The sequence below is a fragment of the Choloepus didactylus genome, chromosome 2, assembly GCF_015220235.1.
Source record: "Choloepus didactylus isolate mChoDid1 chromosome 2, mChoDid1.pri, whole genome shotgun sequence".
Classification (NCBI taxonomy): Eukaryota; Metazoa; Chordata; class Mammalia; order Pilosa; family Megalonychidae; genus Choloepus; species Choloepus didactylus.
In genome coordinates this window covers 129,108,783-129,126,308 of record NC_051308.1, presented here as the reverse complement: position 1 = coordinate 129,126,308, position 17,526 = coordinate 129,108,783, and the positions used below count along the sequence as shown (strand labels likewise).

The 17,526-nt window shown below is 42.0% G+C and overlaps 1 protein-coding gene across 1 annotated transcript; it reads right to left on the bottom strand.

Moving 5' to 3' along the window:
- Nucleotides 1-5,737: 5,737 nt before the first annotated feature.
- On the bottom strand, nt 5,738-17,520 carry WDR77 (WD repeat domain 77). Its single transcript, XM_037826387.1, has 10 exons — nt 17,218-17,520; nt 16,778-16,963; nt 15,640-15,781; nt 15,298-15,347; nt 12,809-12,879; nt 9,287-9,341; nt 8,748-8,819; nt 8,049-8,157; nt 7,452-7,520; nt 5,738-6,805 (listed from the first exon to the last, which is right to left on the bottom strand). The coding sequence occupies exons 1-10, from the start codon at nt 17,330-17,332 to the stop codon at nt 6,646-6,648; spliced, it is 1,029 nt and encodes a 342-aa protein (XP_037682315.1). The 5' UTR covers nt 17,333-17,520; the 3' UTR covers nt 5,738-6,645.
- Between the last annotated feature and the right edge of the window lie 6 nt (nt 17,521-17,526).

Genomic DNA, 17,526 nt, shown 5'->3' with positions numbered 1-17,526 from the left:
TATCAGATAAAATAGACTTTAACTCAAAAATTGTTATGAAGGACAAAGAATGTCACTATATACTAATAAAAGGATCAATTTTAAAAGAAGACATCACAAATAAAAAATACATATGCATCTAATGGCACAATCTTAAAATAAATGAAGCAAATATTGACAGATTTGATGGGAATAATAGACGGTTCTAAATTAATAGTATGAGACTTCAGTACGCCACTTGCAATAATGGGTAGGACAATTAGAAGTTCAATAAGGAAATAAAAGATTGAATGATACTCTAAACCAACTAGACCTAATAGAATATAAATAGAACACTTCACCCAACTGCGGCAGAATATAATTCTCCAGTGCACATGGATCATTCTCCAGGATAGACCACGCTAAGTCACAAAACAAGCATCAATAAATTCAGAAATGTTGAAATCATATCATGTTTCTTCTCTAACTACAATGGAAGGAAGCTAGATATCAATAACAGAGGGAGAACTGGAAAATTCACAAATTGTGGGAATTAAACAGTGCACTCTTAACCAATGGTTAGGACAAATGTATGATCTCAGTGATATGAAATAATTAGAATAAACCAACTCATAGAGTCAGAAACTAGAATACAGGTTGCCAGGGGCTGTGGTGGTGGGTAGGGAACAGGGAGTTAGTGCTTAATTGTTGTGGATCAAGGTGGCTGTATCCCTTAAAGGTGACAGCTCCTCTCAAGTCACCCTTCTCTACACAACCACCTCTTCTTCCACTTTCAGGGAACTCTCCCTCTTGCCTTTGGGTCTAGAGGTGATTATAGCTCCACTGTTGCTAGCCTGGGGTTCCTGCACCAGAGCCCTTGATGATCCCTTATACCACTCCCACTTAAACCTTTGGAATTAATCCCTTTGTAAATAAACTCTCCTCAAATTATCTTGAGTGTACCATCTGTTTTTCTTAGGACCTTATATGATCGTGGATTAAGTTGCTTAATCTTTATGAGCTTGTTCTCTCATTTATAAAATGAAAATAATAATTACTCTTTAGATTATCCTGATAATTGAAAGTGATGCTTTAAATAGAGTGCTTAAAAGCGTAAGCACTGAAAAATACAATCATGATGATTATTTGTACTTAATAATACAAATAATTCTGTGTGCAACAGAAAACTCAACTAGAAGTGGCATAACACCCATTAAAAGAAATCCAAAATAGGATGTTTCCAGGGTTGCTTAATTCAGGTGCTCAGTACCATCATCCAAGACCCAAGTTCTTTCTAGCTTTCTTCTCAACCCTAAAAGACATGCCACCTGATAGCTGGAAAAAATCTGGAGGAAGAGGGAAAAATAGTCATTAGGGAACCAGTTGTATCTACAACACTATATTTAAAGTACATGGTAGGAAGGGGGCTTTCTGACCTCTCTGTTAGCCATCAAAGAGGATGGGACCCAGAGAGAGTCGGGGCGGGGGGGGGCTTGGAGTGAACAGTAAAGGGCCAGAAAGAAAAGGAAAAAAACCCTTCAGAGAAACCAATAAGTGAAGAAATGGCTGCTATACCTGGTGGCAGTGATGAGCCCAGTTTCAGAAGGTATCCCATAACTTTGTCAACTTCAGTCCCAACCTCATAGACCCTGTAGCATTTTCCCCATTGTCAGGATGCTGGTGTTGCAAACAATAGAAACCAACTCAAGTTAACTTAATCAAAACAGGCAGTCAATGGGAAGATGTAAGGCAACTCATTATCAGTAGAAGTACTAAAGAATCTGTCTACAGAAACAGGCAGGAGCCAAGAAAGATTAGCCACAAAGGACATATTAGGATCCTGCCATTGGAAGTCTGGTTAGGAAGCTCACTGCTGTGACTGGTCCTGCTGCCAGTTGTAATTGTCGCTCACATTGTCATCACTCTTAACTCACCATTGTAACACCTCACTGTGAATATCTGCATCAGTGCCTCCATATTTAAGGCCCAGATAGGCATGTCCAAATGACCAAGCCTAGCTCACCTGCCTACACCCTAACAGCCTAGGGGCAAGGAAAGAAAACCAGGCCCCTTCAAGCTTCCATAGTTCCCTTCCAAACCATAGTGGTGTAAACTATTTCAAAAGCATATTCAACTGTTACTTCCCTATTGGGGAGACCTACCCTAGCTCACAGCACCTGTGACTCAGCTCCTGCTAACCTCGTCTTGTCTTTTTTTTTTTTAATTCAATTTTATTGAGATATATTTACAGATCATACAGTCATCTGTGGTGTACAATCAACTGTTCACAGTACCATCATATAGTTGTGCATTGATCACCCCAGTCTATTATTTAAACATTTTCCTTACACCATAAAAAGTAAAAAGAATAAAAAAGAGAACACCCAAATCATCCCCCCCACCCTATTTTTCATTTAGTTTTTCTCCCCATTTTTCTACTTATCCATCCATGCACTTGATAAAGGCAGTGTGATCCACAAGGCTTTCACAATCACACTGTCACTCCTTGTAAGCTACATTGCTATACGAAAATCTTCAAGAGTCAAGGCTATTGGGTTACAGTTTGATAGTTTCAGGTTTACTGAAACTATTTACTTCTCGCTATTTCAATACATTAAAACCTAAAAAGGGTTATCTTTATAGTGTGTGAGTGCCCACCAGAGTGACCTCTCTACTCCATTTGGAATCTCTCAACCACTGAAACTTTAATTTTGTTTCATTTCACATCCCCCTTTTGGTCAAGAAGATGTTCTCAATCTCATGACACTGGGTCCAGATTCATCCCTGGGAGTCGTATCCTGCATTTCCAGGGAGATTTACACCCCTGGGAGTCATCTCACATAGTGGGGAGGGCAGTGAGTTCACCTGCCGAGTTGGGTTAGCTAGAGCGAGAGAGCCACATCTGAGCAACAAAAAGGTACTCAGGGGGAGACTCTTAGGCACAATTATAAGCAGGTTTAGCCTCTCCTTTTCAGGAATGAGCTTCATAAGTGCAAGCCCCAAGATAGAGGGCTCAGCATACCAAACCACCAGTCCTCAATGTTTGTGAGAACATTAGCAATAATCCAGGTGAGGAAATCCAACACTTCCACATTTTCCCCCAGCTCCTCAGGGGCCCCCTGCATATATATTTTTATTCTCTGCCCAAATTACTTTGGGATGTGTTGCTATTTCACACTAACCTGTACAAACCTACCAGTTCTCACTTCCTATTCAAAGTTCTATGTAATTACAGTATTTGAACAAATACGAGTTAAATTGTTTAGGAAATACAGATCCTGCACCAAGTAAACATCTCTTCTCTTGGTCTCATATGGAAGTTGAAGTTTTAAAACACAGTCAGTAACATCCTTTACCCTTTGGTCCAATTTGCCCTAGTCCTAACCAGATCTGCTTCATTCATATCTCCAATTGAAGTCTGGACTCTCTTTCAGCTTTTTAACAGTTGCCGTATGCGCTAATACTGACCCTCACATCTGCCAAGCTTTAGCTCTTGAGTTTCAGGTGTCACACAGTCACCCAAAGTTCTGGAGATCGTTCAGGTTATACACAAAGGGATCAGCATCTCTGAATCTGGAGGTAGCCATTACAATTCAGGAATAGATGTGACTGTTACAAGAGCTTACAATCTAGGGACCATTAAATTAAGCGAAGAACTGTGATTTTTTTAAAATAACAAGCAACAGAAATTTTATTTTTTCATATCAAAATAACCTGTTTCAAGATACCATTGCCAAGCATGCCCATGTGAAAATGAAAATGCATACCTCGTCTTGTTTTAAGAGTAAAAGAGATAACTGTTTTATTTTCCTAGACTACTCAAAGCAATACCAAGAAATATGTTGGCTTAAACAATGGGAATTTATTTGCTCAGTTTTGAGGCCATGAAAATGTCCAAATCAAGGCATCATCAAGGCAATGCTTTCTTCTGAAGACTGGCTGCCAGTGTTCCTTGGCTCCTCTGCCACATGGCAAGGCACATGATGGCATCCACTGGTGTCTGCCTTCTCTTCTTCCAGGTTTTGTTGCTTTCAGCTTCTTGCTTCCATGGCTTTCTCACCCTCTCTTGGTATTCATCCCATTTATAAAGGACACCAGTAAAAGGATTAAGACCTCTCCTGAGGTGGGTCAAACCTTACTTGAAGTAATCTCATCAAAAGTCCCTACAATGGGTTTACACCCACAGTAAAGGATTTGACTTAAGAGCATGTTTTTCTGGGGTACATACAGCTTCAAACCACCACATCCTCCCTCACTTAACCCTAGCTGCAGTAACCTTCTTTCCTATCATGCCCCCCAAGCTCCTCCACAGCAGGCTATTACTTTCATCTAAAATTCTTCCCCACCCCGATTGTTATCTGCTAATTCATGTTCAACCTTTAGGACTCAATGTAAATGTTATTTTATTACGGGAGCTTTACTACCCCTTTGTCACTGGGTTAGGATCCCCATTTTCTTTTTTTCTTTTTTTCAAATTCATTTTATTGAGCTATGTTCACATACCATGCAGTCATACAAAACAAAGCGTACATTCAGTTGTTCACAGTACCATTACATAGTTGTGCATTTATCACCAAAATCAATCCCTGACATCTTCATTACCACACACACAAAAATAACAAGAATAAAAATTAAAGTGAAAAAGAGCAATTAAAGTAAAAAAGAACACTGGGTGCCTTTGTTTGTTTTCCTTCCCCCATTTTTCTACGCATCCATCCATAATCTAGACAAAGGGGAGTGTGGTCCATATGGCCTTCCCGATCACATTGTCACCCCTCATAAGCTACATTTTTATACAATCATCTTCAAGATTCATGGGTTCTGGGTTGTAGTTTGATAGTTTCAGGTATTTACTGCTAGCTACTCCAATTCACTAGAACCTAAAGAGGGTTGTCTACATTGTGCGTAAGAGTGCCCACCAGAGTGACCTCTCGGCTCCTTTTGGAATCTCTCTGCCACTTTAGCTTATTTCATTTCCTTTCACATCCCCCTTTTGGTCAAGATGTTCTCCGTCCCACGATGCCGGGTCTACATTCCTCCCCGGGAGTCATATTCCACGTTGCCAGGGAGATTCACTCCCCTGGGTGTCAGATCCCACGTAGGGGGGAGGGCAGTGATTTCACCTTTCAAGTTGGCTTAGCTAGAGAGAGAGGGCCACACCTGAGCAACAAAGAGGCATTCGGGAGGGGGCTCTTAGGCACAATTCAAGGGAGGCCTAGCCTCTCCTTTGCAGCAACAGTCTTCCCAAGGGCAAGTCCTGTGGTAGAGGACTCAACCCATCAAACCACCAGTCCACAACCATCGAGGTGGGGAAGCCCAATACCCCTGCATTCTCCACCAGCTCAAGGGAGGATCCCCATTTTCTAGCAATCTTTATTTCTTGTGGCTATCACTTAAATACTAATTTCATCCTGTGTCTCTCCCTAGACTAAGCTACTAAGGAAAAGGATAACCATGGCTATCTTGTTCACCACTGAATCCCACAGTGTTTGACAGCTTCTGATACTCCATAGCTTCCTACTCTGCCTGGGTCCTGATCCATCTGTAGTTCCCAATAGGTAATCTCCATCAGTGCTTCTCAAGCTTTAATATGTAGGAGTCACCTGAGGAGCTTGTGAACAGGTGAATTCTGATTCAAGTAGGTCTGGAGGTTCTACATTTCTAATAAGCTCCTGGATGGTGCCAGTGCTTCTATTTCATGGACCACTCTTTGAGGAGCCAGTCAGCCCCAATGAGGTTCAAGTTGAAATACGTCTAAATGCACAGAGAACACACATGCTTTAAAAAGGAAGGCCAACAAATGCTAAACTTTTTATTTCACAACCATTATTTCTGATTCTCTCCCTGCTGCCAGAATTTAAAATCTTCAGAGTCCACAAATACAGCATTCAGACTCCCTACATAGAGAAGGGGGCCCCAGAGGTGGGAAAGATCTGGACCCAGGCTGTTTTCTGGTGATAAAGGGGGCAGAGATTTCCCTGCAAAAGTCTGTCAGTTTTCAAATTTAAACTTAACCGGAATGCCCTTAAGCTTTCCATCATCTTCAAACTTTTTTCTACGGGATCTAACCTATGACAGAAAAACACTCATCTCTCATAAACACAACTCCCCTGGGGAGAGAGGGAGCACATATTACAAATGCACCAATCATACTCTTTATTCAGCCTAAAAATGGATGTCTAATTCAGTTTAATGGCAAGGACTTGTGCAAAACTGTGGTTGTGTCCTGGCTCTACATCAAAGGGAGCTGGGCTAGATTTTCATGAATGTATTTCCCATGATACAGGGAATAAAACTCTATAAAAAAAAAAATAAAGTAGTATAAGAGCTGCTTCCAAGAATCTAGGGATGCCCACATCCCTTACCCTACCCAGATGTAACCAGTACTTCATGTATAGCTAGCTACATAGGAATAGGACTTTTTTAAAATTCTCAGCACCACCAAAAACTTTATCTACACCCACTTTCAAGACAAACACACAAACATACATATCCATTTTGAAAAAAATTTTTTCTCCCAGGATCCCAGAATCCAGCCACCCCCAGGCTTGAAGACAATGCCTATTAACTGTGTAGATGTAGCCTATCAACATACTATATAAGGCTCCTATCTTGTTTCACAAACTGAAAGGGCAGGGATATTGGGAGTGGAGACTCATAGGGGACTTGTTTTTGCTTAAGTCCAATCTACTCAGCAACACTCTTAAGACCAAGGACTGGAACAGGTTCAGTGGGCACAATATGGTGGATGACCTGATGGTCCCAGCCCACTGTGGTCAGAAGGGAGTGATTGAGTGGGGACCAAGTAGCATCTCTCACAAAGTCTCTGTGGGCTTGGCTTCTAAACCTAGAAGAGAAAAAAAAAAAAAAAAAAAAAAGTTTGGGCATGGTAGAGACTAGAGGAAAAAGCATATTAAAGGTCTGGAGAAGGAAGTGAACCCAACCCATCCAGGGCACATTTTGGATGTGTCACATATGTACTTCACCAAGTGTATACCTGCATCACCAGCACAGCAATGCAGCTCTTCACGGGGGACTTTGTCTATCATCCAATCCAGTCTGATATTTTTATAGATGAAGAAATGGTAGCTACAGTGAGGTTAGTGATATGGGCCAGAATCAAGCACAAATCACGGCAAAGCTCAGAACAGAATTCAGGTCTCTTGCCTGGTATCTTTCACCTTAGGCAAGTTGCATTTCTTATATATGGTTATTTATGTGAAGAGTAGCTACTGCTCCCTTCTGGGAGAAGGCAGGAATGCCAGGCTCAGGATTTCCACCCACTACCCACATTCAAACTCTTACAGGGACAAAGCTGGTTGTAAGCCCCAGAACCAGGGATACAGTCAACAGTGTGCCTTCCTTCCATCAGATACAGATGGAAAATTTTTCTTTCAAAAGAGATAAAGCATTTTGTCGAAGAGAAAAAGGACCCAGCCACTCGCTGTTCCCCTGCCCTAATTCCTGATTATAGGTTTCTATTCCATACGTACACCTCAGAAAGGCCAGAGTCCAGCACAGCGAGTGAGCAGTCTTCACTGATAGAGGCCAGGAACGGAATACTGGCAGAGGGAAAAGAGGATTGTGAAAGGTAAAGCCCATGGATCCCAAGACAAAATCCTGACTGAGACCCCCACTTCAGCAACCCATACTATAAACTGACCCAGAAGAGCAAGTGCCCTGATCCCGACTTTGTAAGGCTAAGCCCTGGTTATCACTCAAGTCTACATCACAAGTTACAAGGAAACTGGAGCATGGCCAGGGTTGTAAATCATCCTGGCAACTAACCAGCTCATTTGGTCCCTCCCTGCAGCTTCAGCAACAACCCCAGAAAGACTCAAAGGAAATAAAGCTTTTCTAACCACACAGTCCTAACCCTACAATAGCAATTATTTTGGGTATTGAACATATTTTGAGAGACGCCACAACCCCAAGGACTATATCTTAAAGAGTCCTTTGATGTTCTAAAACTTTAGCTAGAGCAGTGTCCACTCTAAGGCACTATTTGATCAAGTGATGCTTTGCCAACACAGCATCCCCCCTTGCTGTGCCCATTCATACCTATGAGGCCCCTGATGACAAAGAACTACCTGTGTGGTGAGAACACCAGCCCAGTGACACACTGGGAGTGCACAGCTGAGCTGAGGGCAAGGCTTGCATTTTTGGTGTCCACAACGGAGACAGTCCCATTCTCATCACCTACAGAAAACAGCGGGAACACATGGCAGTGGTTAAGATCATGGACTTTGGATTCAGCCAGGCCTGACCTTGAATCCTGGTTCCTCAACCTTGGTCAAATTAACCACTCTGAGCTTTCATTTCTTCTTTATGTAAAATAGGAATAATTAGTCAATTGGATGGTTGTAAGAATTAAGTTAATTAATGAGGGAGTTATTATTTTAACCACAAACTACATGAAACACGCATAGCCTCATCAGCATCCTAGCACCGCAACTATCCATAGAACCACCCATTGCTACGTTAAGTAGATATAGCAATCTACTTGCCTTGTGGCTCTCTGTCTCCTAGCCATGCCCAGAATATAGGCACCAGTACAAACCATGACAAAAGCAAATCTACCAGGGGAAAATCATCGTGCTCTCCAAAGCTAAACTAAAACTACTTGTAGATCATCCTGTTTCTCCTCCCCTCCATTAGCATAATTCATCAAGAGTCCAAATGTGCTGAAGAGACTTGCACATTTAGAGCCCTGTACGCTATGGAGTTTGTTCTTTTTCTCTCACTCCTCCCCCTTCCCTGACAATATGTGGTTTGACACGCAGCCTTACCAAAGACAAAGGCTTCACTTTGCTGAGGATGCCAAGCCAGTGAGGTAGGAAGGAAGCCAGAGGCAGTGTAGCCTGCAAAGGAGAGAACAGGAGTCTGGGCCAAGACTCACAGAGCCCAAAAGAGGGAAGCTTCTCAATTCAAGTTACTCTAAATCCCAGGAACACCTTTATTCAATTTCCCAAACCCAGGTAAGACAGTCATGTCCTCATCCTTAAATTCATAACCTCCATAATTTATCCATTGGCCTCCTGTCTTTTCTGGACATATGAGTCACAAGTTTCAAGCACAAATCATGAAGATAACAACTCGGGCTATTTGTCCATCCATTTAAGAAAGTAAATCACCCACTCAGGAACCAGGCCTTTCTCTTGGTACTCACCACACAAAATAGGGTTAGCAGGGCCTCAGGGGAAAAGGAGGAGACTATGTCATGTATGTCACAGTGACTGAGGAACTGCGCCTTTGACATTGGCCAAGGAAAGCCTCTCCCAGGTGGGCTCCTAGCACCAATCTCCTACCACTGACTTCTCAGACTCACCCAACTGTGATGCTGGCTTGGGAGAACGGGTATCCCAGAGTAAAATTCTACTGTCCTGGAAGAAGAAACAGAGAAAAAAAAAAAAAGAAAACTTTACAATTCAAAGAAGCAGTTGATAGGACTTGGGCAAGATGCGGCATAGAGAGGAGTGGAAGCTAAGTAGTTCCCCTGGAACAACTACAAAAAACCAGAAACAACTAGTAAATAATCCAGAATAACTGCGGGGGGACAAACAAGACCATCTACTCATCATACACCAACCTGAATTGGGAGGAATGCCCGAGATCACAGCATAAAATCTGTAAGTAAAACCTGCGGAACCAAGTCGTGAAACCCCCTCCCCCATAGCCCGAGCTGCAAAGCCTCGTGGTGCCAGAGAGAAGCTCTCTCCCAGCAAGCAAATGTAGCTCAGCTGATCTCCAACTGGGGTTTTAAGTAGCGAGTATGAACTGCTCACTACAGGAACGCATTCCCAAAAAACAGACAGAGGCTTTGGGTGACGACTGACCTGGGAGAGCCAGAGGGTCGCCTTGGACTGGGTCTGAAGGAGACTCTGTTTCTTTTTTGGCTCAGTGGAGAAAGCCCCAGTCATTTTCAGTTTCCAGGGCTGTGACTCCAGGAAGGGTGGAGATACCACAAGCAGAGAGCGAGACCACTGAAGTGCTAATGACCTCCACCTGAGGGGTCTGTCTTCTCTAGGAGGAAAGGGGTGGGCCCTTTCCATTCAGAACCAGACCCCAGAGCCTGGGGGAACACGGCCATACTTCCTCACACCAGTCAAGAATTATAGGCTAACAGGCATCACCTGCTGGGCAGAAAAGCACAGTGACCTGAGGCATCAAAGGGTGGAGCAATTTTCTAACACACACCCACAGGGAAACCAGATACTGAATATTTCTCCCCTCTGGGACCTGAGCCTGTTCTGGTCTGGGAAAACCTGATTTGGATAACCAAGGAAACCATGCCTAGACAACAGAAAATTACATCCTACACTAAGAAAAACAAAGTTATGGCCCAGTCAAAGGAACAAACGTACACTTCAACTGAGATACAGGAATTTACACAACTAATGCTATATCAATTCAAAAAGTTTAGAGAAGATATTGCAAAAGAGATAGAGGCTGTAGAGGAAGCACTGGGCATGTATACAGCAGAAATCAAAAGTTCAAAAAAACAACTAGTAGAATCTATGGAAATGAAAGGCACAACACAAGAGATAAAAGACACAATGGAAACATACAACAGCAGATCTCAAGAGGCAGAAGAAAACACTCAGGAACTGGAGAACAAAACACCTGAAAGCCTACACGCAAAGAAGCAGATGGAGAAAAGAATGAAAAAATATGAGCAACGTCTCCCGGAACTCAAGGATGAAACAAAGTACAATAATGTACGTATCATTGGTGTCCCAGAAGGAGAAGAGAAGGGAAAGGGGGCAGAAGCAATAATAGAGGAAATAATTAATGAAAATTTCCCATCTCTTATGAAAGACATTAAAATTACAGATCCAAGAAGCGCAGCATACTCCAAACAGAAGAGATAGGAATAGGCCTACGCCAAGACACTTAATAATCAGATTATCAAATGTCAAAGACAAAGAGAGAATCCTGAAAGCAGCAAGAGAAAAGCAATCCATTACATACAAAGGAAGCTTAATAAGACTATGTGTGGATCTCTCAGCAGAAACCAGGGAGGCAAGAAGGAAGTGGTGTGATATATTTAAGATACTGAAAGAGAAAAACCAACAAGAATCCTGTATCCAGCAAAGCTGTCCTTCAAATATGAGAGAGAGCTCAAAATATTTTCTGACAAACAGACAATGAGAGACTTTGTAAACAAGACACCTGTCCTACAGGAAATACTAAAGGGAGCACTACAGGGTGATAGAAGACAGGAGTGCGTGGTTTGGAACACAATTTTGGGAGATGGTAGCACAACAATGTAAGTACACTGAACAAAGGTAACTATGAATACGGTTGAGAGAGGAAGGTGGGGAGCATGTGAGACACCACAAGAAAGGAAGAAAGATAAAGACTGGGACTGCGTAACTTGGTGAAATCTAGAGTATTCAACAATTGTGATAAAATGTACAAATATGTTCTTTTACGAGGGAGAACAAGCAAATGTCAACCTTGCAAGGTGTTAAAAATGGGGAGGCATTGGGGGAGGGATGCAATCAGCATAAACTAGAGACTGTAACTAATAGAATCATTGTATTATGCTTCCTTTAATGTAACAAAGGTGATATACCAAGGTGAATGCAGATAAGAGGGGGGGATAGGGGAGGCATGTTAGACACTTGACATTGGTGGTATTGTCTGATTCTTTATTCTACTTTGATTTAAGGTTATTTTTCCTTTTGCTGCTTCCTAGCTGTCATTTTTTTTTTCCTCTTTCTTTTGCCTCTCTACCTTCTTCGACTCTCCCTCCTGCCTTGTGGAAGAAATGTAGATACTCTTATATAGATAGTGGTGAAGGTGGTGAACAGATAAATGTATGACCATGCAGAAAACCATCAATTGTTTACTTGAATGGAATGTATGGTGAGTGAACAAAACCGTATCAAAAAAAAATGGGTTGATGACAAAACCTCGAGGGCAATATACAGAGTGAAATAAGCCAGACACATTAGGACAATTATTGCAGGGTCTCACTGATAGGAACTAATTATAATATGTAAACTCATAGACATGAAATATAAGGTACCAAGACATAGGACAAGGCTTAAGAATGGGGAGTGGTTGCTTAGTATGAGCAGAATGTCAATTAGGATGAACTTAAATGTTTGGAAATGAACAGGGGTGTTGGTAGCAAGATGTGAGAATAACTAACAGCGCCGAATAGTGTGTGAATGAGGCGGAAAGGGGAAGCTCAGAGTCATATATGTCACCAGACGGAAAGTTGGAGGTCAAAAGATGGGAATGTATAAAACTGAATCGTACGGTGGGCAATGTCCATGATCAACTGTACAAATACTAGAAATCACTTCCATGAACCAGAACAAATGTATGACAATACAATTAGAAGTTAGTAACAGAGGGGCATATAGGGAAGAACTATATACCTATTACAAACTATATACTACAGTTAGTAGTATTTCAACATTTTTTCATAAACAGTAACAAATGTACTATACCAATACTACGAGTCAACAATTGAGGGGGGTTGGTTAGGAATAGGGGAGGATTAGAGTTTCCTTTTCTTTTTTTTCTTTTTTCATCTTTCACTTTATTTCTTGTCTGGAGTAATGAAAAGTTTCTAAAAATTGAACAAAAGTTAAGTGTGATGGATGCACAGCTGTATGAGGGTACCCAGGGGCAAGTGATTGTACACTTTGGATCTTTGGATAATTGTATGGTATCTGAACAATCTCAATAAAAATGAAAAAAAAAAAAAAAAAAAAAAAAAAGAAGCAGTTGATGCCCAGGAGGTCTCCACACTAGAAAGCAAACAGTCTTTGGCCTGTGGAAGGTGTGGGTATGGCTAGGAAGCGGGAAGAAAGGGGAAGAGGCTATATCTCACCTCACTGCAAGAAAGAAACACCGAGTCCTTGTAGGGAGAGGCAGCAACACAGGTGATCTGCCCAGAGTGAGCTGTAAAGAAGAAAGAAAGAGAAATATGATCAAGAAGAAGCTGGGGGCAATACAAGAAGGCAAGCCCAGATGCCACCAAGGGGCAGGGTATGAGAAACAGGCCTGGTTCCACTATGCAATTTAACAGATTTCTTGAAATATTATGGATGAAGACAAAATATAAAAAGAAAGATTGATGGAATAGGAGTCATAACACTTAAAATGGCGTGGGTGAAAAATAAATTAGTAAAGACAATGAAGGAGAAATTAGGGCTGAGAAAAAATAGCACAGTGTATAGTTAAGATATTCTGGATGTAGGGACTAAATAATTAGAATAGCAGTTTTCATACTGGAGTACACATACCTCTGGGTAGCATACAAAAACTTTCCAGGGGGTTCCCAGTTACTGATAGTTTTAAGGGAATCAATTTCTCCAATGTTCTATTTCCTAAAATTGAACTGAGAAAGTGCCTATAGTCTTGCCAGTTCTCTTTTCCTACCTCTACTTTCATAATCATCCTTTTCCCACATTATAGAATCAATATATAGCTCTCATGTATCCTAAATCTTACCATAGGGCAATGCTCAAGAATGTCTAAACCTAAGGATTCCAAACTGATGAACAAAAGGGGCTTTTCCCCAGGAGGCAAAGAGCAAAATAGAGAGTATCTGGATCAGAAAAACTGACTTGACCTTATTTCATTCACAACACAGACAAAAATGTGGTTTAGTGACTTTTCTCTCCGTTTCTAGCTAACAACGAGAATTGAAAAATACGACACATAGTCGTCATCAGGACATATTTAACAAATTTATCTGAATTTAAAAATGAAGTTAGACTGTTTCTGAAAGAAAGTTAAGTCTAACTTGGCTAACTGATTTAACAATATGGGTTGATTTTTCCAGTTAAGCTACTTGGTAGACATTTTGCATAAATTAAGTGGGCTTAATCTACACATGTAAGATTTTGACAAAAATATGCTTAAAGCAAGTATACAGCAAATAATATGCTAGAAATCACCTCCTTTGAACTATTTAAATTTACACCAAATTCTTCTTACATCAATTTGAAAATGTGTGTAAGGGGGTACTGTTTTTCAAAATTCTTTTAGGCAGTATATATGCAAAAAACTTTGAAGTCCATTGCTACATGATAATTGTAGGTTGTGGAAACCAGTTTATTTTAGTCATTTAACCAAGCTTCCCAAGGCCATGCCCTGAGGTAGAAGAATGGGATTAAATTGATTACCTTCCTAAATTCTTCCTTCATTCTAAAACCCATGGAAAGCTAACACAATGATAAATTAGAAAAGGAATTTATCGCTCACTTAAAAAAGCAAAACTCTGGGACAAGCACCATGGGGGATATGAGAAATAAAGAACCCATATCCCTCTGCCCTAAAGGGATTTGTGGTTCAGTGGGGAAATAACACTTAAACACAAAGAACAAAAGAAAAAGTCTCAGTGGAGGAAATGCTGGAAAAGAAGTAGCATTAACTAGGAAAGCACATGACATGTCTAAGAAATACAAGACAAGTATAGCTTAAACATCGGTGTTTTAGTATTACTGTTTGATTGTCTGCAAATGACCCTGAAGGTCCAAGATGTGTATCAGTTTGTGATTTCGCTCTGGCACAAAACTGAATCACACACTTTGAAGTTAGAATCGGCATAAAAAGGTACTTGGCCATTGAGTAAACCATGTGATCACCAGCATCTAAATCTCTGGGTAAGAGACGTTATAAAGCCTATCTTCATGAAAAATGGCTCCCAACATAAAGTTACCTGCCAGTATTTTTAATGAAAGTGAGCAGAAAGAAGTAAATTAGAAGAAAGTGATGGTTCTCACTTGAAAAACAAATAGTCTGGAAGTGATACTCATAAGTTTGCAATTCCCAAATCTAAGAGTTTATCCCTTGAGAATGTCAAGATCTACTGTGATTGGGTTTAGTTAATACGGTATACTTGATAGGGGAGTGACACTAAAGGGGTTTGAAAACCATGACATGAAAAAAAACAATGAAAGACCAAAACAGCCAAAGATTATAGGTGGAGAGATGAGTGCCACTGTCTGTGTGAGGTAAAGCCTGAAAGTGAATGGGCGCATAAGGGAAAGAAAGGTGATTGACCAAATGGAAAAAGACTTGAAAGAATTTGGTGACCAAGTGATAGTGGGGGAGCAAAAGGAGTGGAAGAGGACTGAGAGTTTGAGCCCACATGGCCAAGAAGATGGTGAGGCCAACAACAGAAATAAGGAAATTCAGAAAAGGATGAGGGGTAGATATGGGAGCCTGACTTTAATACTGGAAGAAAACTATCAGGCAGGAGAACATGGAACTGCTGTCTCTGACATCCATGCAAAGTTCAGGGAGCCCAAAGGGAAGAATAAAAACAAAACTGCTAAGGCCAGGACTGAAAGGGAAGGAACACTCACTCACCTCGGTATGAGTTCAGAACCGTCTGTTGAACAAGGTCCCAAACCTTAATGCTAAGAGCAAAAGGAAACAGAAACTTAATCTTGGCCCAGACTACCTACATAAAAATGTGTTCAAACAAGCACTTCCTTTAAGCAACACGACCAATTTTTCTGTCTTTACCTGCTAGACTTTTGCTATGGTCTATTATAATGGACTACAAAATTTCTAAGGAATTCTTATTTATCTATCATAATTAGTCATTGGATTCTCAAAAAATTCACAAAACATTACTTAATGAGGCTAATAAAATAGTAAGGACACCTAAAGGAAGCAAAGAGTGGAGCAATGAGACCAGGGACCTACCAGAAGTCTTTGCTACCGCTGACAGCTTGTGTGCCAGAGCTCAGGACGCTGACTGTAGACACAATATCATCGTGCTCATACTTGCAGAACTTGCTGACAATGAGTGTCTCATTCTCATCTAGCTCCCACAATTCAACAGCACCTGGTTGGGGATGGGATAAGGGTGGGACACGTGAAGAAAACATGGGCTTGTCTTACTAAGACAGTAATTCACTTCTAGGACTCAATCATTAATAAATTAACAAAGAAAATTATTCCTGTAAAAGCAAAGTCCACATCTTTAGAGGTTTAGTTAACTTCCAAGTCATTTGGCCTTATGCTGATATTACTGTTTTTTCAGACCAGATAACTGGGAGTAGGGGATTGGGGGTGGGCAGAAGAAGCCTCTAGAAAGAGAGGGAAAGATGGAAGGTCTGGTAAATCCATTACTCCACTTCCAGTGAGAAGACATTGAAAAATGAGCTCACAGGAGGAAATGATGAAGTCTCCACAATTGTCTGTGCAGTACACAGTCCAGTGGGGTTCAACTTTCCCAATTATGCAGATATTAACAAATCTTTGAAGCACTGGAATAAATGTCTTACAGTCTTAATCAATATTTGTTGAATAAAGTGAATATCTTGCACAGTGGCTGACTGAATACAAGAATCCCCCAAAAGTTGCCTTGAACATGCAGTGTTCAACTGTGAGAGGCTCAATCTTTAATGTTCCACTTTTATCCTTCCCGGAAATGCCTGCCAAATCTCAAATTCTGATTATTTTTAAACGACAAAGCCTTATTACTGAACTGACATTCAAAACAAAGAAAGCAGAATAAAGACATTTAAGACAAATTGGGAAGAGACTATACAGATTAGTTTCAGCATCATGCAAGATTATCCTTGGTCTGGGCTGAAGGGAGGGAGAAGAGGCTACACAGAATAAAAACTATTCCAATCTAATTCTTAAATTCCTTATGAATTTTGCCAGGAAATCCCACCAGACAATTCAGAATCTTGGGAAAGCTATCCCACTCACACAAGAGTTCGCATTTGGGGCCAACACCCTCAGGCTTCTCCAAGCACTGCTTGAGATGCTCTGCCCGACCCGTACCCCTAGCCTTAGGTCCACCTGTGTGGATGAGAGGAAAGCAACTCACCAGAATCTGAAGCCACTAGGATACCTCTGTCCCCAACCCAAGTGAGGTCAGCCACTCCGGCCTCCGTCTGGACTCCGGCGGAGCAGAAGCCTTCGTTGGGGGCGGCACAAGGGTCCTTGAAAAGCCAGAGAGAACCAGCCCAGCAGCGGCCACTCAGACTTGAGGCCCCGAGCAGGAGCGCCCCATCTACAAAGGGTACAAGTTGTCAGCGCGCGAATGCGGAAGGACTTGTCTCCATGGTGACCACACCGGGCAGCACGCGAGCCGGGTCCGTTTCTGACAGGCTCGGGAACACGGGGCAGGGTTGGAGGCTGAGCTCAGCAAAGCCAGGCAGGAACCAGGATGGCATGGGGGGAGGGAGTGGGCTGGGTGAATCAGTCCCAGGGAAGGAGCGCTGCGGCCGGGGCGAGGAAGCTCCCAGGCCCTGAATCTCCACTCACCGGACCGGTACCGCGCAGCTTCCAGCTGCCGCTCCATACAGGCGGGTGCATTAGGGGGAAGGTTCCACTCGCGGACCGCCGGGGGTACGAAAGGAGGCGGAGTTTCCTTCCTCATCTCCACGATTCCAACTCCAACCTAGACCCAAACTAGACGCCCGCCCAAGCTTCAGCTCTGGCTGCGATCCCCACGTGGTGCACCTTTAGGCCTCCGCCCCTCTCCTGACTACAGCAACTCTACATCACGCGAGAATTGCTTTCACACTTTCATTCCACTATGCAGCGGCTACCCTCCGGCCACAGGGACTCAGT

Bases quoted from the DNA above. Each gene is read 5' to 3' on its own strand.
- WDR77 (XM_037826387.1), bottom strand. From the start codon at position 17,332: ATGAGGAAGGAAACTCCGCCTCCTTTCGTACCCCCGGCGGTCCGCGAG. The intron at 9,342-12,808 runs GTGAGATATAGC...TTCTTCTTCCAG, and splicing joins TGTTTCTTTCTTGCAGTGAG to GACAGTAGAATTTTACTCTG. The intron at 6,806-7,451 runs GTACGTATGGAA...TTTCTCTTCTAG, and splicing joins GACTCTGGCCTTTCTGAGGT to GTTTAGAAGCCAAGCCCACA.